Genomic DNA, 25,227 nt, shown 5'->3' with positions numbered 1-25,227 from the left:
GGCCTGTTCAGCTGCAGCCAGGTTAGCTGCAGGCGTGGTTTTAAAATGTAAACCTTGAGTAGTTCATCAAGGGGCCCTCTCAAACCTGATACCGTAACCAAGCTGAAGGGCAGTATGGCCAACAATTGGCTTATAGATATAGTTGTTCCAAAACTCCGGCCGCAGCTGTTAATTTGCCCAATAAGACCGTATATCCAAAAATCCAATTCACTTTTGTAGAGAATTGTTTGAAATTTGGCGCTTGAGGAGCGTCAAAGGAGCTCATAACCTTTGAGATGGGGGAGGACTAGCTTTGAAGTTTGAGTTTCTAATGTAAGCTGTCAAGTCTGCCAAGACTTTTAATTCAGCTTCACATCCTTCGGAACAAACTGGTATGTTGGCAATGGTTAATTGTCTAACGGTAAATCAGAACGGTCAGCGAGATCAATTTGACGATGAACAGGAGATCGGCGAATGTCTCATAAGAGCTGGCGTTGTTCTTTGAATGGGTCTCAGATGTTGAGTGGGCAACAGAACTTCCAGTGCTGGCTGACTCGAAGGATGAGGGTCCTTCATTGACTCCTGTAGTGTTTCCGTGATTGACATAGCGGAAGACTAAAAACAAGAGTTAATAAGTAAATACGATTGATAAGCTGAAAGCTGAAAAAGTATTTAATAAAACAGTTTGCGTAAATTGGAAGTAGCGAGAAAAGAAGAGAAAAAAAAGAAGGTTTCTGTAATGAAGAAAATTTAAGAGCATCTTGAAAAATTTTCTTTACAAGGAGTCTTGATTGTAACAATTTTTAAACTCCAATGGTAATGGGCTGTAGTTGCTAGTGAATAATGTAACAATGTAAAGAGTGTAATTGGAAAAAAAATATTATGGGATAATGTTGGGAAATCACGATAGTACCATGACATATATTCCAACACCTGGACAGTTCTTTGTGACTAAGGGTATCAAGCATACTTATTCCCGTTCCTCTTCTCCTCAGCAAAATGGTGTTGCTGAGCGATTGAATCGCCCTTATTTGAAAGCCAAGTCTATCTTTTTATCTCTGCTCCTAATACTTATGGGGTGAAGCTGTCAAGTCTGCTAATTATATTAGGAACCGTCTTCCTAGTCTACCCCTGGTGGTGTTGCACCTCTTCAACTTTGGACTGGTAAACCTCCTAGTTATCATCATATGAAAGTATTTGGTTGTCAAGCTACAGTTGTTCTTCCTGGTGCTAAAGAGAATCCAAGTTAAGTTCAAATACTGAAACTGGTGTTTTGTTGGGTATTCTTTGGATCATTACAGCTTATCGAGTTCTTCTTGATTCAAGCATTGTTGAAGCCAGGAGTGTTTACTTTGATGAGTCCAAGTTTCCATTTATGAAAAGTGATAAGGACTTGTCTATTAATGGTACTGGTGTTGGGTTTAGTGTTGGTTCTGGTTCAGGGTCCATGTCAGGCCTTGTTTTGATTCTAAGGGGTCTGGTTTAGGATCTAATGTTAGGGTTAATTCATTGCTGGTTCTGATTCAAGTTCTGGTTCTAGTTTTGGGTCTCATAGATCTTTACCAGCATCCTCATCTGGTTCTGGTTCTGGTTCTGGTTCTGGTTCTATTTGTGCTTTACCGTCTCCGTCTCCGTCTTCTTCTCCTTCTCATTCTCCGTCGGCGCCTCCTTCTTCTTCTTCTTCTTCTATTATTGTTCATAAGCCTCGTTCTGTTCGTCGCATTTTGTCTACACCTTCTGCTCCTCTTGAGTCTCCTACTCTTCCTTCTATTCCTTCTGTTCCATCTCTTCCTAGTTCTCCTATTCTTCCACCTTCAGATCATGATGTCTCTATCTCTCCTGACTCAAGTCCTATTGTTTCTCCTTCGGAATATATTCCTTCACAATTAGACTTATCTGAAGCTGGTCCATCTATTAATGAATCTGATATTTCAGGTGATTCTGGGATCTCGCAACGAGGGGGTGATATTGGGTTTCAACCGTCTATCATTGCTTCGTCTCCCATTCCACCACCTTCTGTTGAATTGGAAGTAGTGCCACTTAGTCAAGAATCTCCTTCGTCTGATCTTGTTAATTCTCTTGACCAAGCTGGTGTTAGTGTTGTCACTTTTGAGATGGGGGAGGACTAGCTTTGAAGTTTGAGTTTCTAATGTAAGCTGTCAAGTCTGCTAAGACTTTTAATTCAGCTTCACATCCTTCGGAACAAACTGGTATGTTGGCAATGGTTAATTGTCTAACGGTAAATCCAGAACGGTCAGCGAGATCAATTTGACGATGAACAGGAGATCGGCAGATGTCCCCATAGACTGGCGTTGTTCTTTGAATGGGTCTCAGATGTTGAGTGGGCAACAGAACTTCCAGTGCTGGCTGACTCAAAAGGATGGGGGTCCTTCATTGACTCTGAGTGTTTCCGTGATTAGACATGGGGAGAAGACTAAAGCAAGGTTAATAAGTAAATACGATTGATAAGCTGAAAGCTGAAAGGGGATTTAAAAAAAACAGTTTTGCGAAAATTTTAAAAAAAGTATATATAAAATTATAAATGATAAAATAATAAAATAATAAAATAATAAAAGTTCGCTATCATACCTAAAGCAAAGGTTAATAAGTAAATACGATTGATAAGCTGAAGCTGAAGAGTATTTAATAAAACAGTTTGCGTAAATTTAGGTAGCGAGAAAAGAAAAAAACAAGAAAGGTTCTGTAATGAAGAAATTTAAAGAGCATCTTGAAAATTCTTTAGCAATAGGAGTCTTGCTTGTAAAAATTATGTAACCCCAATGGAAATGGGCTAGTAGTTGCGTGAATAATGTAACAATGTAAGAGTGAAATTGGGAAAAAAAAAATATTATGGGATTGTTGAAATACACGATTCCCATTGACATATATTCAACAGCCCCTGCAACAATAGCCCGTTATAAAGATTCAACCCTTTTGATCTTTGCGTCTCGAGTCTTCAAAATGACTGCAGCGTAACGATGGAGTTTTATTTGACGAGACGAGCACTGCATCAAGCCCTTTTCCCCCCCTCAACTTGAGGAGGGGTACTCATCAGAAGATTCCTCAAATATAAAAACTGCGGCTTAGCCAGAGCTTTGGTAAAAATTCTGCCACATTATCTGCTAAGCAACTTCAAGACGGGTATCGCCGCTTTGCCCGGTCTCTGGTGCGCATGTACTTGGTATCAATGTGTTTAGTCCGCTCGTGATGTTGTTCCTTCATGAGACCCAGGACACCTTTGTTGTCCTCCATGATGACAGTCGTTGGTTGAGATTCACCGGTTCTTCCAAAAGATCTCGAGTAAACTGCCTCCCCGTGGCAGAAAGCGACAATCAGCTCAGCCCCCGGTTGTGGAAGTTACTGTCAACTTCTGTTTGGCCGACTTCCAAGAAGGTTGAAGGACCGTGAGAAAAATGCAAAACCTGGGATAGACTTCCTGTCGGGATCGTTTGCCCAATCGGCATCTGACCAGCCTCTCAGAAGCCGGAGGGGGCCCTGGTACATTTTGTGATAGACAATTGCCAGGTCCTTGGTCCCTTTTGGGTAGCCCCGGGAACATGATATGCTCTATCCATATGAATAGCTCTAGGGTCACTCGCATCTGAGCAAGCTTGCCTGTAGCGTAGGAAATGTCGGACGGGCCGTCTGTGCAGCAAACTGTAGCTTGCCAGAATGCTGCGATACAGCGTTTGGTTAGCTGGACGAGCATCGAGGCCCTGTGGAAATCAAAGGCCATGTTTCTTGGGAAACGGTATCGACTTAGCTGTTTGATTCTCCAATTTAAAAACCCTCAATCATGTCAGCAATATAATGTTCCCAGATCCAGAGATATTGTCCTGTCGGTCCGGACTCTGATTCCCAAGAATTTGTTAACACCACCTTCATCTTTGATGGCAAAGTAACCAGATAGGCCCTTGAAAAACGCTCGAATTCTCCCGGTACATTTGACCCGTTAAGATGTCGTCAACATAAAGACCTATAATACTGAAGTTTTTGCCATTAATTTTGTAAAGAGACAGGGGTTCTTTCTTGGCAGTTTTGTAACCAGTGTTAACTTGTCAACAAGCTTCTTGTTCCAACAGAGGGCTTGTTTCCCAGTCCATATAAGCTTTTATTCAGCTTCCAGACCATGCCAGGAGGGGTATTATGGTCAATTCCTGTTGTGGCTTGACATAGATGTCTTCTTCTAGATCTCCATTCAAAGCATTTTAACATCGACGTGGTGCATCTCGCAGTTCTTCGCCGCACAGGGCGAAAATGAGACGAACAGTGCTGAATCTCATCACTGGCGCAAAGGTGTCAACATAGTCAACACCAAACTTCTGACGAAACCCTGAAAAAAAGACGAGCCTTGTATTTCAATTGAACCATCGTGTTGGTTTCTTCTTCAGCCCCCTTTTTGGTCCCAAAAGGGCTCGACCCGCCGGGAGGGCACAACTTGGTAGACATGATTTCCATCAATGGCAGCAAATTCGAATAGGCCGCATCAAACCAGAGCGCTTATCTTCTCTGTTGTTGGCTTCCAGTGACCGGGGGTCCTTCAGCTTCTTGCCGGGGTCGAGCAGCGCCACTCCCACATTCGGAAATCGAATGAAGGCAGGGCGATCCTAAGATCGGCCCAATCTCTGTCGCTGATAAGGCTCTAACATTCTCCACATCAGGACCGTAAAGTAGAGACCTGGTTTGCTGGTTCTGAACTTTGATGTCATTTCTCAAATGGAAGCAATGTTAATAGCGTTGAGTGTGCAAGTCTTCCAGACGCCATGGGGGCTTTCCAGTTGGTTCTTCAGAGTTCAGTAGATGCAGCCAATGCCAATGACATCGTCGGCAGCCCGGCAGACGGATCTCCTGATGGGCTTGCCGATTCATCAACAAAATAATTTCATCATCAGCGGGCGAGAAACAAAGGTTCATGAAAAGAAATCAATGCCGTCAGCTAAGTGTTCTGATGAGCCCTGGAGTCGAATTGTAGGGTGCTGCGGTTAAGATTTCATCGCTTGAAACCTCAACTTCAATTTCGGGTGTGGAGGCGGGAGAGTGGGACGGCAGTCAGTGCTAACGACTGAGTCTTCATCCACTGATGTTGATAGTGGGGACATTGTTGTTGCCAGTGAGTGTGAAAAAGGGAACTGCACCCGGGGGGGGGTTGAATCTAAGACCCGGTGTACCCTGGAGGTGGCCGTGTGGGCTCTCGTGTTGAACGTCACGAGGTGGCAACCATGTGCATGACCGGTCCAGTCCAAAGCTGACTCAGAGTTCGGAGAGTTTCAGTTATCACTGTGCCGATCAGAGGAGCGAGGCCCCAAAGTAAGCCCGATGCTGTAGTGGTTGGGCTTGCAGAGCGATTTCTTTTCGCAGATTTCTTAAAAGCTCCTAAGTCGATTCTTGAGATGGCTTCAGGGGCTGCGTAGATATTGCGTTGTGCTATTGACAGCATGCGATTCGGACGAGGGAGGAGTGGTTTGATGATCACGACGAGAAAAAAGGCTTTCTAATGTGGAACGTCACAGCGAGGAGGTTGGCGAAGTAACCACTGGCACCGAATGTGCAGATGATTCCGAGGACAAAGAAGCGGAGTAGAAGTTGTTGTGGAGAATCATTCGTGGCTTCATTTTCAATCTTGGTGAAGAGCGAAGTCAATTTCTGGGATATTTCTGTAATAAATTAGTAGCCGAAGAAAATTCGGTATTTAGTGGTGGAAAATTTTATTTTTCAAAGCCGCGCCATTTACTAGTGGAAGGTTATCAGTAGGCGGTAATTAAATTTGTGCGATTTAAAATTAATGAAGAATTTCTTTCGCCCAGCCCCTGAAGTGCCTGTTAGGAACATAATAGCCATTTTGCTCAATCAAATCAGCAATCTTTTGTTAACAACAACTGTGTCGGTTTCTCGATGACGGTGTCTGGACGACGGAGCGGGCACTTTCGCAGCACCGCAGGCACCCGCAGCACCCGCAGTACCCAGCAGACCTAGTAATTCTTCCAGTATTAGCAAGAGGGCTGTTGGGCTTCTGCCGGCTGAGTTTTAAATTGTTTGTCGAACAACTACTTGCCCAGCAGTTTGCGAATCATGTTCAGAAAGACGGAGGAGAGCTGCCACAAAACCGTCTCAAAGGGTGGAGCCGGAAGTGGCATATGTCGATTTTGTTGCACGGGCTGTGCCGCACGTCGCTTATTGTCCCCAAAGCTTTAGCATCCCTGCTCGCCCATACTCAGCAGGAGCCTCTGGTAGATGGTGCAGGCGGTAGCGTGGGCATCATTCTCAGCAGTGCTCTCCCGTTCACGCCACTTCCCACGGGAGTATACAGTATCCAGAACCAAGCTCCAGCAACAGCCTCTCCCGAGGAGGGCGCTGGGGTATCAGAGCTCCTGCCGTATACCTGAGGAGCCAGCCACTTGGCTCGCCTACCGGCAGTAAACGACGATTTTCGGCTGACCAGCACGTTCCACGCAGATTTTAATCTCGCTAAATTTAGATGCCTCTTCCCACTACCGCCCCTCAGCCATTCTGAACCGATTTCAGACGTCGTAGTTTCTCTAATCGGTGGTGGCCCGTACAGTTCCGCCGCCGCCAAAACCAGTTGATTGCTGGCGGGATTATTTGTGCTTGTGCGTACCGAGTGTCACCTAAACCTTGCGGGCCCACATTCTCGCAGGAGCTTCCTCCAACAGTAGAGAATCCCTGACAACGTCGCTAGACGAAATTCAGAATCTGATGAGTCTTCCAATTCGTCAACCCAGTATATGTTCCAGGGCCCATCCATGTCTTCATCATTGGTTTCTGGAGTCAACCGCATCCTGATTGTCATCACCAGATTGGCTAGCGGTTTCAACAGCTGAACCTCGCGGGGAAGTTCCCGCGTTCCCGACAGCCGATCCACCTTTATCCTCATCCAAATGTAGTTGTTTGGGGAAAAGTCCGGACTTGTTTGATGAGCCAACTGAGGGCGACTGAGTTCCTGGAGCAAAGGCTTTCTGGAGCTTTACCATATGTTCAGAAAATGAATTTTCGTGAGAAAAAACTTCGTTATATCTTCGGAACCGGGCGACCAGCTACGTTGGAGTTCACCGATCTCAAATCACATCATCAACAGCAGAATCTTCGAGCAATATATGGTCCTCAGACTGAAGTGTATCTTTGTCGTCACCAACATAATTGGTTCATCTGCACAGCTCCACATCATCATCTTCCAACGGTTGAAAAGTTTTCAGTTATAGGGGTCGGTGGTGTAGAAGTAGAATCCTGGTCCTCCCAAACTGCTGGATCTTGGCCCTTCCCCCAGAGCCCATAAGTCCCGCCAAGTTACCACCACCCCCACCCAGAGGTGAAGTGGGAGAGTAGTCGTCGAGTCAGATTCATCTTCACTTTCTGATTCATCAGTGGAAGATCACTGTAGTCAGGTACGATTTCCAACCTCACTGTAGTCAATGAGATGTCACCCTCGTGAATTGGCTTTTCGCCAAAATTTAACGCCAGGCAAGAATGGTCCGAAAGTTGCCGTGTACACAGCGCCGAATGCGCTTGTTCCTCGTAATGCATAAAAAAATTCTTAGGATTTAACGGGTCGGACCAAATACAGAAAAAGGGAAGGGTCGCCCCGGGCTGAAGGGTCCCTTGAGTTTCTGAGACTCCCGATTTATGCAAAAACTAGGCAGCCAAATGTGTCACTAGTGCTATAGGTGGTTTCTGCCCGTAAAGGCTTCATAAGGTGAGATACCGGCTTTATTAACTATGGAGAAATTATATACCTGCACAGCGTAGAGCCAGGCAGAGTCCCAGTAGATATTGGCCCAGAGTGTCGGCTGCATCGGCTCTATAGATATCTCACGCGTGCGGGGGCACGCTCAATTTTCCCATTTTGTTGGTGTTCATCAGGACGGTTAAAATGAATGACGCCCCAGTCTGCTAAAAATTTTCCAGTGTGCCGGATAAATTCACCACCATTGTTCGTAATAAGCTTGGTGGCCTTGCCGTCAACAGCACGGCGAGCAGCCGGCACAAACTGCTTAAAGAACTGGATAAGTTTCCCCGGGCTTCATCCTTGATTCCAGAGCAAAAACATAGATGTAACCAGAAAATGCATCAATGATATTCAGCATGTACCTGGCCCTGAAGGGCGGGGCCTATGGGACCGACGGATCAGCTGAATCTGGGCTAACGGGCCGTGGATTCCCGAAGCTATAGCTTATCCGGAGAAGTGAACCTCTTAATGCTTCTTGACGTGCCACATATGAACAGTCCTTGATCAATTCTTCGTCCGCTTGGTCACCTCAAAGGGAGGATCAGCAAGCGGCTAAATGTTCACCGAAATCAAGAGCAATGAGCAAAACGAACATGACAGTCAGTCCTGCGAATTCAACACGGCCTCCTTTGCAATAAATTTGAGAGACTGTGAAGGACAGGTGTCCTTTCCAACCGCGAAGCTGATTTATCAACCTTCCTCGCTTCTGGTCCTTGTCTGCAAATCTGATCCCAGTCAATTGAATTTCTGAGAACTTGAAAGATCCAGTTGGAGGTACGATATTCCCAAAATAAACTTTACCGGAACAATGTTACAAAGTGAGACTTGGATCTTTGGCACCACCAACCCCACCAACCTTTCCTCACCAAAAAAGGCCAGACAATCCCCCCTTTGGGGCCGTATGAAAAGAAACATCGTGCGTGGGCCCGACAGAATCAGAAAACAAATGCTAGACCAGCGGAAAATAAAGTGCGTCAGCAATATGGAAATATTGGTCCACCGTCAAAACCTTTAATACAACAGAATTTTACCTTCCCTTCTAACACGATGTCGGCCCCATAGGGGCTGATAGTTTGGGTGCTGTATTTTTCATACGACACAAAGTAGCTGTTGTCTGAGATAAGGTGACCAGTAGCATTTCAGAATCAGAACATTTGGAAGATTTGTTTCACCCACAGAGGCGATTTGGTTTGGCAGGTGGAAGAAAAGCAACTGGCGAATAATCACTGCTTCCGCCGTCATTATCAAATACGTCTTGGATAGCCGAGCACAGGCAAAGAGTTTCAACATCGTCGCGAGCCACCTCAAGATATTCGGTAGCTTTCAAGGCAGCAACTCTGTTTGACCATCAGAGTTCGACTTTTTGGGTTGCTTGTCTTCATTGTTGCGCCTCTTGTTGCCACCGGGCCCTTGGACCTGCTTCCCTTTTCCTTGCTTGGTATCCCTGGAGCTTCTTCGAAGTTTTCCCGCTTGGATTCCTGCTTGGGTTCTTGCTTGGGTTCCTGCTTTGCACCATTTTTTAACCGTCAATAATTCTTCGACCTTTTACGAAGGCTGCAGAAATTGCTTCAACTAGCGCTGGATTTCAACTGAATCACGGGGGTCCATCCTCAGATCTTGACTTGAAATGTCGACAAACTTGGTAATCCCCAGATGACTCTGAGGATCTTCGCAGCAGCTGCTGAAACCTTGTTGTTATTCAGCACTGCTAATAGATCACGGTGAAGGTGCCATCCGGGTTGTTAAAAAATATTGCTCCACTACAGAGGCCCCTTGGAAGCTTCAGTAACAGTAGCTTGTATTTTTTGGTTTAATTTCACTGCTGGTAAGCCCGGCGAAATAACTAGGACCTGGAACTCCTACTGAGATAGCTTGCGTCATCGCAAATACAATGTTAAGCTCAGGGCTGGGATATGCGCAAACCAATATGATTAAGACGTTGGTAAATAGAGCACTCGCCCCAGGTCAGCGGGCTCTAAATTTCAGGATCTAGCCATTCTTTCCAGGTTCAAATGGCCCATGGCTTCTTCCGCACAGACGCCGAATCCATAGGTGGAGTTTTAGAAACTCGGCGACGTGTCCACCGCCTGTTCAGCTGCAGCCAGGTTAGCTGCAGGCGTGGTTTTAAAATGTAAACCTTGAAATAGTTCATCAGGGCCTCTCAACCTGATACCGTAACCAAGCTGAAGGGCAGTATGGCCAACAATTGGCTTATAGATATAGTTGTTCCAAAACTCCGGCCGCAGCTGTTAATTTGCCCAATAAGACCGTATATCCAAAATCCAATTCACTTTTGTAGAAATTGTTTGAAATTTGGCGCTTGAGGAGCGTCAAAGGAGCTCATAACCGAGATGGAGGACTAGCTTTGAAGTTTGAGTTTCTAATGTGCTGTCAAGTCTGCTAAGACTTTTTAAATTTAACTTCACATCCTTCGGAACAAACTGGTATGTTGGCAATGGTTAATTGTCTAACGGTAAATCCCGAACGGTCAGCGAGATCAATTTGACGATGAACAGGAGATCGGCGAATGTCTCATAAGAGCTGGCGTTGTTCTTTGAATGGGTCTCAGATGTTGAGTGGGCAACAGAACTTCCAGTGCTGGCTGACTCGAAGGATGGGGGTCCTTCATTGACTCCTGTAGTGTTTCCGTGATTAGACATAGGGGGAAGACTAAAAGCAAGAGTTAATAAGTAAATACGATTGATAAGCTGAAAGCTGAAAGAGTATTTAATAAAACAGTTTGCGTAAATTTAGAGTATATATAAGAATTATATAAATGATAAAAAATAATAAAATAATAAAATAATAAAGTTCGCTATCATACCTAAAAGCAAAGTTAATAAGTAAATACGATTGATAAGCTGAAAGCTGAAAGAGTATTTAATAAAACAGTTTGCGTAAATTTAGAGTAGCGAGAAAAGAAGAAGAAAACAAGAAAGGTTTCTGTAATGAAGAAAATTTAAAAGAGCATCTTGAAAATTTTCTTTGAATAGGGAGTCTTGCTTGTAACAATTATTAACTCCAATGGTAATGGGCTAGTAGTTGCTAGTGAATAATGTAACAATGTAGAGAGTGTAATTGGGAAAAAAAAAATATTATGGGATAATGTTGAAATACACGATAGTACCATGACATATATTCCAACAGTCACTAAGGATGATACTCAAGCTGTTTTGCCTAAATCTCGATCTCGTGTTGTTGCTGTTCGTTTACCTTCTATAACTCCTGCCAAACGCCCGAGTTCTGATGACATTGTTTCACCTCCTTCTAAACATCTTTGTGAAAATTCTTTGAAACAATCTCCAGTGTCTGCAACACCTGCAAAACGTCCAGCTGAAGAAGAATGTATTTCTTATCGTCGTCTCAAATCTCTCCGCTTTGAGTATGATGATGTGGCTTTACTTGTTTTTACAGATCCTAGTAGTTTTGAAGAAGCTATGTCTAGTGAAGAAGCTGAGTTTTGGCTTGAAGCCTGTGTTATTGAAATGTCGTCTCTTAAACGCAATGGTACTTGGGAATTGGTTGATCTCCCACCTGGTCGCAAGGCTATCAATAGCAAATGGGTATTTAAAGTTAAGCGCAAAGCTGACGGTTCAATTGAACGTTACAAAGCTCGTCTCGTGTGTATTGGATTTTCGCTAAGTTGAAGGTGTGATTATATGAAACTTTGCTCCCGTTGTTCGTTACGAGACTGTGAGGTTGTTCTTGCTATTGCTGCTCAGTTTGGGTTCCAGGTTCATCATATGGATGTCGAGACTGCATTTCTTAATGGTGATCTCAAAGAAGATATTTTTATGGAAAAACCTAAAGGCTTTGTTGTCAAAGGTCAGGAATCTAAAGTGTGTCATTTGAAGAAGTCTTTATATGGTTTAAAGCAAGCTCCTTTGTGTTGGAATGAGAAGATTCATGGTGCTCTTGTCAAACTTGGGTTTATTCGTAATGAAAGTGACTACGGCGTGTATACCAAAGGATCTGGGTCTACCATGGTCATTATTGCACTGTATGTTGATGATTTACTTATTTCTGGCAATTCTTCTGAAGTCATTGCCAAAACCAAGTCTTCTTTGTCATCTATGTTTAAGATGAAAGACTTGGGCCCAGTCGAAACAGTTCCTTGGCATGAGAGTTAAGCAGTCACCTTACCATATTACTGTGGATGTTTCGCGTTATATTTTTGATATGTTGGAAGAGTTTGGTATGCAGAATTGTTCAAGTGTCAAGACTCCTTTACCCACTCGTGATCTTTCTGATTTTTCCGAGTCTGACTCTGTTACCGATGCCTCCATGTATCGCAGTATTATTGGTAAGCTGATTTATGCTGCTAATTGTGCTCGTCCTGATCTTGCTGTTGCTGTTAGCTTTCTTTGTCGATATATGCAGAGTCCTAAGTCTATTCATATGGAAGCTGCTAAGCATACTCTTCGTTATCTTAAGGGTACTGCTGAACTTGGTCTTGAATATCGAGCTCAGAAAGTCTACAAGCTTGTCGGTTATAGTGATGCCGACTATGCACAGGACAAGCAGGACCGTAAGTCATTTACTGGGTATGTTTTCATTCTGTCTGGTGGTCCCATTACTTGGGCTTGTCGAAAGCAAGTTAGTCCTGCATCGTCCAGCGTCGAGTCTGAGTACATGTCATTGTCTGATGCGTCTAAGGAATGCTTCTGGATTAATCAGTTGTTGTCCCTTTGCAAGATTCCTGTTCCGTTGCCAGTGACTATGTTTGAGGACAATCAGGGATGTATTGCTTTGGCTCAGAACCCAGTGTTTCATCGTCGTACCAAGCATATTGATGTTCGTTATCATGTTGTGCGTCACTATATTCCAGTGGAGTGATTCATCTGGGTATCTTGATACTCAAGTGATGTTGGCAGATATGTTCACTAAGAATCTTGGTCGTGTGAATTTTGGGAGACATTGAGGGACTACGGGTATGAAGGCGGTAGGTGATTCTGCGAAAAGGGGGAGGTGTTGAGCATGCAATGTTGTCGCAGACTAGTGCAGTTGATAATGCACGTGAGTTTGGGTGGGAAACTATGGTTGATAACCTATGTTTATTTTAAGTTACAGCCACATTAGGTTTAAGCCCTTATGTGACTGTGGTTACCCTCCTTAATTTGTTACAAAGTTGAAGTGTAATACAAACCCACTCAACTTTGGGACAAATAAATGAAAATTTTCACCACTGCAAATTTTTCTTTCCCTTCGGATATTTAAGGAAGGTTTCTTCCCCAATTTTTAAAATTTTTTTCTTTTCCTTTTTCTTTCTTCTTATATAACTGTTTTATCTTATATATTTCAATATATACTTTTCTTGGATAATATTTTCTATTATTATCATGACTTCCCGTGTCACAGTTCAACACATAATACCCCTCCTGGCATGGTCTGGAAGCTGAATAAAAGCTTATATGGACTGAAGCAAGCCCCTCTGTGTTGGAACAAGAAGCTTGTTGACAAGTTGGAAGCACTAGGTTACAAAGCTGCCAAAAGAACCCTGTCTCTTTACAAGATTAATGGCAAAGACTTCAGTATTATAGGTCTTTATGTTGACGACATCTTAACGGCGTCAAATGTACCGGGAGAATTCGAGCGTTTTTTCAAGGGCCTATCTGGTTACTTTGCCATCAAAGATGAAGGTGGTGTTAACAAATTCTTGGGAATCAGAGTCCAGGACTCCGACAGGACAATATCTCTGGATCTGGAACATTATATTGCTGACATGATTGAGGTTTTCAAATTGAGTAATCAAACAGCTAAGTCGATACCGTTGCCAAGAAACATGGCCTTGATTTCCCACAGGGCCTCGATGCTCGTCAGCTAACCAATCGCTGTATCGCAGCATTCTTGGCAAGCTACAGTTTGCTGCACAGACGGCCCGTCCGGACATTGCCTACGCTACAGGCAAGCTTGCTCAGTATGCGAGTGACCCTAGAGCTATTCATATGGATAGAGCATATCATGTTCTGAGCTACCTCAAAGGCACCAAGGACCTGGCAATTGTCTATCACAAAAATGTACCAGGGCCTCTCCGCGGCTTCTGAGAGGCTGGTCAGATGCCGATTGGGCAAACGATCCCGACAGGAAGTCTATCTCAGGCTTTGCATTCTCTCACGGTCCTTCAACCTTCTCTTGAAGTCGCCAAACAGAAGTTGACAGCAACTTCCACAACTGAGGCTGAGCTGATTGCCGCTTTCTCTGCCACGTGTGAGGCAGTTTACTTCGAGATCTTTGGAAGAACGGTGAATCTCAACCAACGACTGTCATCATGGAGGACAACAAAGGTGTCCTGGATCTCATAAAGGACAGCAAACATCACGAGCGGACTAAACATATTGATACCAAGTACATGGCACCAGAGACCATGTCGAAAGCCGGCGATACCCGTCTTGAAGCTGTTGCTTCAGCAGATAATGTGGCGACATTTTTACCAAAGCTCTGGCTAAGCCGCAGTTTTATATTTGAGGAATCTTCTGGGTATGAGTACCCGTCCTCAAGTTGAGGGGAAATGGACTTGATGCAGTGCTCGTCTCGTCAAATAATACCTCCATCGTTACGCCGCAGTCATTTTCGAAGACTCGACGACGCAAAGATCAAGAGATTGAATCTTGATAACGGGCTGTTGTTGCAGGGGGGCTGTTGGAATATATGTCATGGTACTATCGTGTATTTCAACATTATCCCATAATATTTTTTTTTCCCAATTACACTCTTTACATTGTTACATTATTCACTAGCAACTACTAGCCCATTACCATTGGAGTTACAATAATTGTTACAATCAAGACTCCCTATTGCTAAAGAAAATTTTTCAAGATGCTTTTTTAAATTTTCTTCATTACAGAAACCTTTCCTGTTTTCTTTCTCTTCTTTTTCTCGCTACTCTAAATTTACGCAAAACTGTTTTTATTAAATACTCCTTCAGCTTTCAGCTTATCAATCGTATTTACTTATTAACTCTTGCTTTTAGGTATGATAGCGAACTTTTATTATTTTATTATTTTATTATTTTTATCATTTATATAATTCTTATATATACTCTAAATTTACGCAAAACTGTTTTTATTAAATACTCTTTCAGCTTTCAGCTTATCAATCGTATTTACTTATTAACTCTTGCTTTTAGTCTTCTCCGCTATGTCTAATCACGGAAACACTACAGGAGTCAATGAAGGACCCTCATCCTTCGAGTCAGCCAGCACTGGAAGTTCTGTTGCCCACTCAACATCTGAGACCCATTCAAAGAACAACGCCAGCTCTTATGAGACATTCGCCGATCTCCCTGTTCATCGTCAAATTGATCTCGCTGACCGTTCTGGATTTACCGTTAGACAATTAACCATTGCCAACATACCAGTTTGTTCCGAAGGATGTGAAGCTGAATTAAAAGTCTTGGCAGACTTGACAGCTTACATTAGAAACTCAAACTTCAAAGCTAGTCCTCCCCCATCTCAAAAGTCTCTGAAATTTCAGAGACGTTATATACTGAGAACAATCACCTTGAGTTGCATCATTTAGACCTTGTCTTACCTGATACAACTAACTCTCACTGTATTTTTGATTCTTCGGACGTTTTATATTTGCTAGATAATTATTTTCACAACTGTGGTCTTAGCTCAAACCATTTCATTCAAATGACCGAAGTTTTTGATAAAGAATACGGCCAATTTTGCATAATTTGTCAGCCAAAAATAACTGATGGATTAATTGCGGAGCAAAGTGTTGACTTTGTCTACAAAAACCTTTCTGGCTTACTTGCTGAATTTAATTTTAAAGAACATGAAAACAACAAACAACTTGACTTCTTTCTTCTTTTACCTCCTATCAACTACAATCACTGGGGCTTTTTACATATCTCTTGGAGGAACTGTTTGGAGGTTTCAGTTTATTCTTTTTTCTGCTCCACAACTTCGAAAACAAACCAAACAAATAAAATCTCTTTGAGACTTGCATTGGAAAAGAATTTTGGAATATACAAAAATTTGCTGAAACGAATTTTGCCTTTGTTTGAGATTACTTATGGGACCGATACACTTGTTACCCAAGAAATACAAAACATTCAGATTTTTGAGATGGGGGAGGACTAGCTTTGAAGTTTGAGTTTCTAATGTAAGCTGTCAAGTCTGCTAAGACTTTTAATTCAGCTTCACATCCTTCGGAACAAACTGGTATGTTGGCAATGGTTAATTGTCTAACGGTAAATCCAGAACGGTCAGCGAGATCAATTTGACGATGAACAGGGAGATCGGCGAATGTCTCATAAGAGCTGGCGTTGTTCTTTGAATGGGTCTCAGATGTTGAGTGGGCAACAGAACTTCCAGTGCTGGCTGACTCGAAGGATGAGGGTCCTTCATTGACTCCTGTAGTGTTTCCGTGATTAGACATAGCGGAGAAGACTAAAAGCAAGAGTTAATAAGTAAATACGATTGATAAGCTGAAAGCTGAAAGAGTATTTAATAAAAAACAGTTTTGCGTAAATTTAGAGTAGCGAGAAAAAGAAGAGAAAGAAAACAAGAAAGGTTTCTGTAATGAAGAAAATTTAAAAGAGCATCTTGAAAAATTTTCTTTAGCAATAGGGAGTCTTGATTGTAACAATTATTGTAACTCCAATGGTAATGGGCTAGTAGTTGCTAGTGAATAATGTAACAATGTAAAGAGTGTAATTGGGAAAAAAAAATATTATGGGATAATGTTGAAATACACGATAGTACCATGACATATATTCCAACACAGATCAAAGCCTCATCCTACTATCCTTTGAAATTCTCTGGTTTATATATGTGTTGGACGCTTTTTGGAATTATTGATAACAGTATAAAGAAAGTTTTTCCCCATAACCTACTTCTCCATTTCAACGTGTTAGTACAGTTCAGACGCGCAATTCAAGTCGTAAATGCTTATCAAAAATTGAACAATGTTACATCATTACAACCTTTACCAACTCCTAATGTCTATTCCACAGACACCAGCGATGAAATGGCGATGTATTCCACATTCGTCCCCAGATCTGTTTTATTCAGTCCAAATTTTTGCTTGGTTTTTTCCCATTCAGTCCAGTCTATTTTAGTTTCTCGACTGTTATCTGATGCCCTTTTTAAGCATGTGAATTCTAAAATTTTAGGGAATCCATTAGAGGTAGATGCTCGCTTAAAATCCTCTATTAAACAGCTTGGTTCTAAATCATTACGTGCTATTTTCCCCGGAATAACTGAACTGATCGAGACATCCACCTTTTCCAACTCTATTGAACTCTTTGCTAGCTACAAACGTTTGTGCAAATTTGTTTCCTTGGTTGACTACGGATTCTCAGACTTAATTTATTCCCAGAGCTTCCAATGTTTAAATTCTTCTGAGTGTAGCCTGCTTAAACAATCTTTAGATCGAAATGGGAGTTTTCCTTTACCTCATGAGTTTTATCTTCATTTACTTCAGCTTGACAATATTGCGGGTGCTACTCCCATTTTTCTTTTGAAAGGATTGGTGAATGTCATATCCTATTTCCATTTTTCAACAGTGACATCTCAGAGAATTAAAGCCGTCGGCTTGCTCAATAGAACAAATAACGCGGATTTTCAACGTCTTTTAGAGTTTGGGGTTATTTTATTTTTCCTGAGATTAAATCGTATTTTATGAATGCTGAAATACATAAGCACTTTTCAATTAAAACAGAAATGCCCAAAAATCTTGATTTTCACTTGATCAAGATCGTTACATTTTGTATAAGGACAAAATTATTTTGAGTCCCTACCAACTAATTACCGTGATTACTGAAGCAGCGTTAGCCTATGATCCACAATCAGCTCTATCTTCAGAAGCAGATATTTCTAATTCTGGAAGAAAAATTCGGCGGAAAACAAGTTTAAATGGAGCTTTGGGCTCGTCACTTTTGAGTTTCATTTTTTCCCGCCAGATTTTAGAGATGATTTCTCTTCGTCTTGACAAGGAAAATTTTCAGAAGACATTAAATGAACCTTCTCCAAAAAAAAAATCAACCTCATATATTATTTCCGATGATTCATTTGATGAAGAAGATGAAATATTACCCAAACCTGATGTTTTAGCTGAAAAACTGGCAAAAGAAACGGCCAAGATTATGATTCTCTAGAGTCTAGCGATGAAATCCCACAAAGTCCTGAGTGCTTGGACACGGACTCAGAGCAACCAACATATGAAAATTCAACGCCGGCTTTAGATCAGGAGGATGCACCAAATTTGGATTATAGTGATCACAGTACAACCGATGCTGCGGAAAATGACAAAACAGAAAATTTTCAAAAGAACAAACGACTTAGAGCTATCTACAAAGGACAAACCAAGCTACTGTTACACTAAGCTCCTATCTGACTACGGATGGCTCCTCGAAAAGTCTTCACCCCAGAGAATTCTTTCGAATTCATTGGCACCACAAACCCAACAAGAGGTAAAAAGGGGAAGACCCGCTGGCTCAAAAAAAAAAAATAAAAAATAAAAATAAAAAATAAAAAAATAAAAAAAAAAAAAAATAAAAAAATATATATATATATTCTTAAATGTAAAGCTTGATTTTATTTAAATAAAATAAACAAATTTGTTTATATTATAAATATATAATTAAATAATTAAATAATTAAATAAATTACTTTTAATAATAATGAAAAAAGATTGTTTTTGTTTATATTTTTAATAAACAAAACAAAAAAATATAAACAAAACAAAAAAATATAAATAATATAAATATAAACATAAAAATTTACACACAACAATGGTAATTACCACTATTATTCCACTTATGAGTGGAATAATATATATATGTGTTTTTTTTTGAGTTTATATAGTTTCTAACTTTTAATTAAAGTATAATTGGAGAATTTCTAAGGACAAAAAAGCTACTTTCATACCGAGTTGCCAACCTTCTAGGGTGGTTCCTTCAGACGAGTTTAATTTTATTTTAAAAAACAATGAAAAAGCTCTAAAATCATTGGTAAAGCAAGGGATTCCGAAAGAAAAACATATCGAATTAAATAAAGTTTTACAAGGGCCTAAAAATCCAATTAAAACTGTACACCTTTGGGATTTTTCGCACTTTTTCCCCTAGTAAAGTGGTGGTTTACTAAACAAATAGACGTGGTAAATTTATTTTTTCCCCCACTATAAAAATTGCTTAATAAACATTTTTTTTTTTTATTTAACACACACACCTGGTAAATTTAATATTTTCAGTGGTTAAATAAGCACACACACCTGGTTAAATAAGCACAACCACCTGGTAAATTTAATATTTTCTGTGGTCAAATAAGCACACACACCTGGTTAAATAAGCACAACCACCTGGTTAAATAAGCAAATTTAAATGTTTAATTCACCGCATATAATAAATTTCACCTTTGGGATTTTTCGCACTTTTTCCCCTAGTAAAGTGGTGGTTTACTAAACAAATAGACGTGGTAAATTTATTTTTTCCCCCACTATAAAAATTGCTTAATAAACATTTTTTTTTTTTATTTAACACACACACCTGGTAAATTTAATATTTTCAGTGGTTAAATAAGCACACACACCTGGTTAAATAAGCACAACCACCTGGTTAAATAAGCAAATTTAAATGTTTAATTCACCGCATATAATAAATTTAGAATTTTTGAAATTTTTGAAATTTTTTTAAAAAAATCCTTAAATTTGTTGAACTGTGACACGGGAAGTCATGATAATAATAGAAAATATTATCCAAGAAAAGTATATATTGAAATATATAAGATAAAACAGTTATATAAGAAGAAAGAAAAAGGAAAAGAAAAATTATAAAAGTTGGGGAAGAAACCTTCCTTAAATATCTGAGGGAAAGAAAAATTTGCAGTGGTGAAAATTTTTCATTTGGTTAATCCCAAAGTTGGTGGGTTGAAATTACACTTCAACTTTGTAACAAATTAAGGAGGGTAACCACAGTCACATAAGGGCTTAAACCTAATGCGGCAAAAACTAAAATAAACATAGATTGTCAACCATAGTTTCCCACCCAAACTCACGTGCATTATCAACTGCACTAGTCTGCGACAACATTGCATGCTCAACACCTCCCCTTGTCGCAGAATCACCTACTGCCTTCATACCAAGTAGTCCCCTTAATGTCTCAAACTTCACAGACCAAGATTCTTAGTGAACATATCTGCCAACATCACTTGGTATCAAGATACTCCAGATGAATCACTCCACTGCGAATATAGTGACGCACAGCATGATATCGAACATCAATATGCTTGGTGCGACGATGAAACACTGGGTTCTGAGCCAATGCAATACATCCTGATTGTCCTCAAACATAGTCACTGGAAGCAGCGGAACAGGAATCTTGCAAAGGGACAACAACTGATTAATCCAGAAGCATTCCTTAGACGCATCAGACAATGACATGTACTCAGACTCGACGCTGGACGATGCAGGACTAACTTGCTTTCGACAAGCCCAAGTAATGGGACCACCAGACAGAATGAAAACATACCCAGTAAAGGACTTACGGTCCTGCTTGTCCTTGCATAGTCGGCATCACTATAGCCAACAAGCGTAGACTTTCTGAGCTCGATATTCAAGACCAAGTTCAGCAGTACCCTTAAGATAACGAAGAGTATGCTTAGCAGCTTCCATATGAATAGACTAGGACTCTGCATATATCGACAAAGAAAGCTAACAGCAACACAAGATCAGGACGAGCACAATTAGCAGCATAAATCAGCTTACCAATAATACTGCGATACATGGAGGCATCGGTAGCAGAGTCAGACTCGGAAAAATCAGAAAGATCACGAGTGGGTAAAGGAGTCTTGACACTTGAACAATTCTGCATAAAACTCCTCCAACATATCAAAATATAACGCGAAACATCCACAGTAATATGGTAGGTGACTGCTTAACTCTCATGCCAAGGAACTGTCGACTGGGCCCAAGTCTTTCATCTTAAACATAGATGACAAAGAGACTTGGTTTTGGCAATGACTTCAGAAGAATTGCCAGAAATAAGTAAATCATCAACATACAGTGCGAAAATAAACCATGGTGGGCCCAGATCCTTTGGTATACACACCGTAGTCACTTTCATTACGAATAAACCCAAGTTTGACAAGAGCACCATGAATCTTCTCATTCCAACACAAAGGAGCTTGCTTTAAACCATATAAAGACTTCTTCAAATGACACACTTTAGATTCCTGACCTTTGACAACAAAGCCTTTAGGTTGTCTCATATAAATATCTTCTTTAGGATCACCTTTAAAGAAATGCAGTCTCGACATCCATATGATGAACCTGGAACCCAAACTGAGCAGCAATAGAGAACAATCCTCACAGGTCTCGTAACGAACAGCGGAGCAAAAGTTTCAGTATAATCAATACCTTCAACTTGCGAAAATCCAATAAAACGAGACGAGCTTTGTAACGTTCAATTGAACCGTCAGCTTTGCCTTAACTTTAAATACCCATTTGCTATTGATAGCCTTGCGACCAGGTGGGAGATCAACCAATTCCCAAGTACCATTGCGTTTAGAGACGACATTTCAATAACACAGGCTTCAAGCCAAAACTCAAGCTTCTTCACTAGACATAGCTTCTTCAAAACTACTAGGATCTGTAAAAACAAGTAAAGCCACATCATCATACTCAAAACGAAGAGATTTGAGACGACGATAAGAAATACACTCTTCTTCAGCTGGACGTTTTGCAGGTGTTGCAGACACTGGAGATTGTTTCAAAGAATTTTCACAAAAATGTTTAGAAGGAGGTGAAACAATGTCATCAGAACTCGGACGTTTGGCAGGAGTTATAGAAGGTAAACGAACAGCAACAACACGAGATCGAGATTTAGGCAAAACAGCTTGAGTATCATCCTTAGGGGACAACACTAACACCAGCTTGGTCAAGAGAATTAACAAGATCAGACGAAGGAGATTCTTGACTAAGTGGCACTACTTCCAACTCAACAAAGGTGGTGGAGTGGGAGACGAAGCAATGATAGACGGTTGAAACCCAATATCACCCCTCGTTGCGAGATCCCAGAATCACCTGAAATATCAGATTCATTAATAGATGGACCAGCAGATAAGTCTAATTGTGAAGGAATATATTCGAAGAAGAAACAATTGGACTTGAGTCAGGAAAATAGAGACATCATGATCTGAAGGTGGAAGAATAGGAGAACTAGGAAGAGATGGAACTGAAGCAATAGAAGGAAGAGTAGGAGACTCAAGAGAGGCAGAAGGTGTAGACAAAATGCGACGAACAGAACGAAAGGACTTATGAACAATAATAGAAGAAGAAGAAGGCGACGGGAATGAGGACGGAGAAGAAGACGGAGACGGAGACGGTAAAGCACAAATAGAACCAGAACCAGAACCAGATGAGGATGCTGGTAAAGATCTATGAGACCCAAAACTAGAACCAGAACTTGAATCAGAACTAGCAATAGAATTAACCTAACATTAGATCCTAAACCAGTCCCTTAGAATCAAAACAAGGTCTGACATGGACCCTGAACCAGAACCAACACTAAACCCAACACCAGTACCATTAATGACAAGTCCTTATCACTTTTCATAAATGGAAACTTGGACTCATCAAAGTAAACACTCCTGGCTTCAACAATGCTTGAATCAAGAAGAACTCGATAAGCTGTACGATCAAAGAATACCCAACAAAAACACCAGCTTCAGTATTTGAACTTAACTTAGATTCTCTTTTAGCACCAGGAAGAACAACTGTAGCTTGACAACCCAAAAACTTTCATATGGTGATAACTAGGAGGTTTACCAGTCCAAAGTTGAAGAGGTGCAACACCACCAGTGGTACGACTAGGAAGACGGTTCCTAATATAATTAGCAGACTGACAGCTTCACCCCATAAGTATTCAGGAGCATGAGCATATAAAAGCATAGACTTGGCTTTCTCAAATAATGTGCGATTCAATCGCTCAGCAACACCATTTTGTTGAGAGTATGAGGAACTGTATAAGTATGCTTGATACCCTTAGACACAAGAACTGCTCCAGGTCTTTGGAAATGTATTTGCCGCCATTATCAGAATGAAAATATGCAACTCGATCACCAGCAGAATCACCAGAAAATAAGATTCACACCTAGCAATAAAGTTACGAATGGCAAGACTTGCATCACTTTTCCTAACCAACAACTCCACATAAGAAGTACCTGGAATAATAATCCATAATGGTTAAAGACATAACGATGACCCACAGGGGTAGCGACATGAGGACCACTTAAATCGAAACAAATAACTCAAAGGACGACTAGCTTTTTCTGTGGTACCATTAAATGGCAATGCTGTGGCTTTGCCACCCAAACAAGCGTCACACTTATGACTATCCACAATCTCAAATGAGTAGGCTTGACAGAAAGTGACTTAGATAATTTCTTGAGAACGTCCACACTGGCGTGACCAAGTCGCTTATTACAAGATTGGCAGACGACTCAACAGCAAACACCTCATGGACTGGCTTGGAAGGCAAAACAACTCGGAAACGACAAAAGTACAAGTCACCCATGGCATGGCGTGGACTCGAGTTTTGCCATTTTCAACAGCAGAAAAATGGTTAAGGTCTTGAATGAACCGACAACCACCAGCAGTAGCTCGACGGCAGCAAATAATTGCGAGGAATCTTAGGAACATATAGAACATCTCGAAGAACAACGCGGTCACAAGGCTGGTCATCTTTACCAAGAAGATCAACGACAATGTCACCAACCCCTCAGCAGTAGCAGAACCAAGACCACGAATGGTAGCCGAAGTGGGACGAGAGAAGAAAAATATGAGATGTTATTGCAAATATGACTAGTAGCACCAGTATCATGGATAAAGTCAAAGAATCAGACCCAACAACTAAGTTGGCCTCAGCAGAAGTAGTAGATTCAGCAACAAAAACGTGATGGACTGAATGACTTAAATCCCAAAATTGAAGAAGGATGCCAGACGACAATTAAAATCAAGGAAAACAACATGATGGTAACAAAAGATAAGTAAAAAAATGGAGAAAACGGGATTTTGGTGTAACAATAGGTTTAACAATAGGCGGAGAAAAGGGTTTAAGTAATTGAATCCACCAAAAAAACAAAAGAAGGTAAGACAATATCATCATCAGAACCGACCAACGGTTTTTGAATCAGAACAAGAAATAAAAGAAGAACCGACCAACGGTTCAGAATCAAAAGGAACAATATCCGAATCGACCAACGATTCAGAATCAAAACAAATAGGAGCTGAACTGACACGGTTCAGACTCCAAACAAACAACAGTAGAACCGACATACGGTTCAGAATTAAAACAAGAATCATCAGTGGAACCAACAAACGGTTTACCAACTGAATCAATATCAAGTCCTGAGTTTGAACAATACTCAGAAACTTGACCAACAAAACAATCTTCATCGCCGACACACGGCTCAGAAGAATCAAAAGTTCGGATTCCAAATCATCAAACGACTCCAGGGGCAACTGTTACCAAACTTTTCAGAAACAACAGATGTCTCGGACACAAAAGCGGAACTCACAAATGGATCATCATCAACTATCTCAGAAAATTCATCCCAAAAGTCTCAGCAAACCAACCTCTTGAGGTTTTAGCCTCCTTAGATTCCTTGTCATCCCCTTTTTATCTTGGCGAGCAGCCTGAACCTCTTCCCAAGAGACATGACAATTGTTGGAAGTATGACCACGTCTCTTACAAGGACATTTGATACCATCACCCTTAGATTTGTTATTGTACTTCTTTGATGAAGCAACGAACGCTTCAGTCGAAAGAGTAGCAGGAGGTCCAGTAATCTTCAACAACTTGGCCCATTTATCAGTGTTCCGGATGAAGTTGTTGATATCAAGGTTGTCAGTATTGTTGTTACTATCAAAGCGGTGCTCCAAGGCGTACTGGATGAAGCGCTCCCAAATGGGACCCATTGAAGCCAAAGCGTTGAAGGCCACGACCGAATCAGGCGACAATGATTGGTAGATGGAACGCCAGGTAGCAACATAAGAACGAACAGAAGAAACAAACTTGGGACCAACATCAATATTGCCAGCATAGAGGATTTCATAAGTGAGATGACATCGGCGGGTTGAAGTTGACTATACTCCTGATGAAGATAAAGCCAGAGGTCACGGCCTCTAAGGCCCATCATTAACATGTTCGATCAACTCAGGAGAAATATTGTTGAGGATGACATCATGGACGACGGTATCAAGCGAGGCGGTGAGGGGCTTCGAGGAGTTCATTGGCAGCTGGATTGACAGTACCAGCTTCGACATAAAGGTGGACACCATTATTCAGCACGAAGACCAAAAGAATTTTGGTAGCCACTGGAAAAAAAGGGTTTTAACTTCTTTTTTAAAAAAAAGTTAAAAAAATTTTCCCCCCCCAAAAAAAATAAAAAATTTCCTTGAGGGTTTTTTGAAAACAATTTAAAAACCCCTCAAAGGAAACCTTTTTTGACCCAACCCCAAAAAACCAATCTTCAACCCCCCCCCGGCCGGGAAAACCACCC

General features: G+C 41.2%; 12 protein-coding genes across 12 annotated transcripts; 6 read left to right on the top strand and 6 right to left on the bottom strand.

The window, feature by feature from the left end:
• Positions 1-869: 869 nt before the first annotated feature.
• Positions 870-2,399, top strand: SAPINGB_P004302 (uncharacterized protein; the record flags this gene model as incomplete). The annotated part of the gene is made up of 4 exons (XM_031999017.1): positions 870-1,057; positions 1,231-1,428; positions 1,520-2,072; positions 2,229-2,399. 4 exons carry the CDS (start codon positions 870-872, stop codon positions 2,397-2,399), a joined length of 1,110 nt encoding a protein of 369 aa, XP_031854908.1.
• A 2,783-nt stretch (positions 2,400-5,182) lies between these two features.
• SAPINGB_P004301 (uncharacterized protein) lies at positions 5,183-5,416 on the bottom strand (the record flags this gene model as incomplete). The annotated part of the gene is made up of 1 exon (XM_031999016.1): positions 5,183-5,416. One exon carries the CDS (start codon positions 5,414-5,416, stop codon positions 5,183-5,185), a length of 234 nt encoding a protein of 77 aa, XP_031854907.1.
• Positions 5,417-6,749: 1,333 nt separating this feature from the next.
• Positions 6,750-7,787, bottom strand: SAPINGB_P004300 (uncharacterized protein; the record flags this gene model as incomplete). The annotated part of the gene is made up of 3 exons (XM_031999015.1): positions 6,750-6,959; positions 7,384-7,506; positions 7,728-7,787. 3 exons carry the CDS (start codon positions 7,785-7,787, stop codon positions 6,750-6,752), a joined length of 393 nt encoding a protein of 130 aa, XP_031854906.1.
• Positions 7,788-10,848: 3,061 nt separating this feature from the next.
• Positions 10,849-11,850, top strand: SAPINGB_P004299 (uncharacterized protein; the record flags this gene model as incomplete). Its single annotated transcript, XM_031999014.1, has 2 exons — positions 10,849-11,340; positions 11,443-11,850. 2 exons carry the CDS (start codon positions 10,849-10,851, stop codon positions 11,848-11,850), a joined length of 900 nt encoding a protein of 299 aa, XP_031854905.1.
• A 49-nt stretch (positions 11,851-11,899) lies between these two features.
• On the top strand, positions 11,900-12,556 carry SAPINGB_P004298 (uncharacterized protein; the record flags this gene model as incomplete). Its single annotated transcript, XM_031999013.1, has 1 exon — positions 11,900-12,556. The coding sequence occupies one exon, from the start codon at positions 11,900-11,902 to the stop codon at positions 12,554-12,556; it is 657 nt and encodes a 218-aa protein (XP_031854904.1).
• Positions 12,557-13,103: 547 nt separating this feature from the next.
• On the top strand, positions 13,104-13,764 carry SAPINGB_P004297 (uncharacterized protein; the record flags this gene model as incomplete). The annotated part of the gene is made up of 2 exons (XM_031999012.1): positions 13,104-13,489; positions 13,563-13,764. 2 exons carry the CDS (start codon positions 13,104-13,106, stop codon positions 13,762-13,764), a joined length of 588 nt encoding a protein of 195 aa, XP_031854903.1.
• A 224-nt stretch (positions 13,765-13,988) lies between these two features.
• Positions 13,989-15,238, top strand: SAPINGB_P004296 (uncharacterized protein; the record flags this gene model as incomplete). Its single annotated transcript, XM_031999011.1, has 2 exons — positions 13,989-14,217; positions 14,847-15,238. The coding sequence occupies 2 exons, from the start codon at positions 13,989-13,991 to the stop codon at positions 15,236-15,238; spliced, it is 621 nt and encodes a 206-aa protein (XP_031854902.1).
• A 519-nt stretch (positions 15,239-15,757) lies between these two features.
• On the bottom strand, positions 15,758-16,105 carry SAPINGB_P004295 (uncharacterized protein; the record flags this gene model as incomplete). The annotated part of the gene is made up of 1 exon (XM_031999010.1): positions 15,758-16,105. One exon carries the CDS (start codon positions 16,103-16,105, stop codon positions 15,758-15,760), a length of 348 nt encoding a protein of 115 aa, XP_031854901.1.
• Positions 16,106-16,667: 562 nt separating this feature from the next.
• On the top strand, positions 16,668-17,825 carry SAPINGB_P004294 (uncharacterized protein; the record flags this gene model as incomplete). The annotated part of the gene is made up of 3 exons (XM_031999009.1): positions 16,668-16,704; positions 16,842-16,988; positions 17,425-17,825. The coding sequence occupies 3 exons, from the start codon at positions 16,668-16,670 to the stop codon at positions 17,823-17,825; spliced, it is 585 nt and encodes a 194-aa protein (XP_031854900.1).
• A 2,046-nt stretch (positions 17,826-19,871) lies between these two features.
• SAPINGB_P004293 (uncharacterized protein) lies at positions 19,872-20,982 on the bottom strand (the record flags this gene model as incomplete). The annotated part of the gene is made up of 4 exons (XM_031999008.1): positions 19,872-20,008; positions 20,196-20,302; positions 20,383-20,531; positions 20,728-20,982. The coding sequence occupies 4 exons, from the start codon at positions 20,980-20,982 to the stop codon at positions 19,872-19,874; spliced, it is 648 nt and encodes a 215-aa protein (XP_031854899.1).
• Positions 20,983-21,270: 288 nt separating this feature from the next.
• Positions 21,271-23,365, bottom strand: SAPINGB_P004292 (uncharacterized protein; the record flags this gene model as incomplete). Its single annotated transcript, XM_031999007.1, has 6 exons — positions 21,271-21,597; positions 21,832-22,158; positions 22,571-22,685; positions 22,818-22,887; positions 22,975-23,082; positions 23,179-23,365. 6 exons carry the CDS (start codon positions 23,363-23,365, stop codon positions 21,271-21,273), a joined length of 1,134 nt encoding a protein of 377 aa, XP_031854898.1.
• Positions 23,366-24,274: 909 nt separating this feature from the next.
• On the bottom strand, positions 24,275-24,958 carry SAPINGB_P004291 (uncharacterized protein; the record flags this gene model as incomplete). The annotated part of the gene is made up of 2 exons (XM_031999006.1): positions 24,275-24,811; positions 24,869-24,958. The coding sequence occupies 2 exons, from the start codon at positions 24,956-24,958 to the stop codon at positions 24,275-24,277; spliced, it is 627 nt and encodes a 208-aa protein (XP_031854897.1).
• Between the last annotated feature and the right edge of the window lie 269 nt (positions 24,959-25,227).

Source organism: Magnusiomyces paraingens (genome assembly GCF_902498895.1).
Source record: "Magnusiomyces paraingens strain CBS 517.90 genome assembly, contig: contig3, whole genome shotgun sequence".
NCBI lineage: Eukaryota > Fungi > Ascomycota > Dipodascomycetes > Dipodascales > Dipodascaceae > Magnusiomyces > Magnusiomyces paraingens.
Note: the sequence above shows the minus strand (reverse complement) of the source record. Positions and strands in the feature narration are given on the sequence as shown.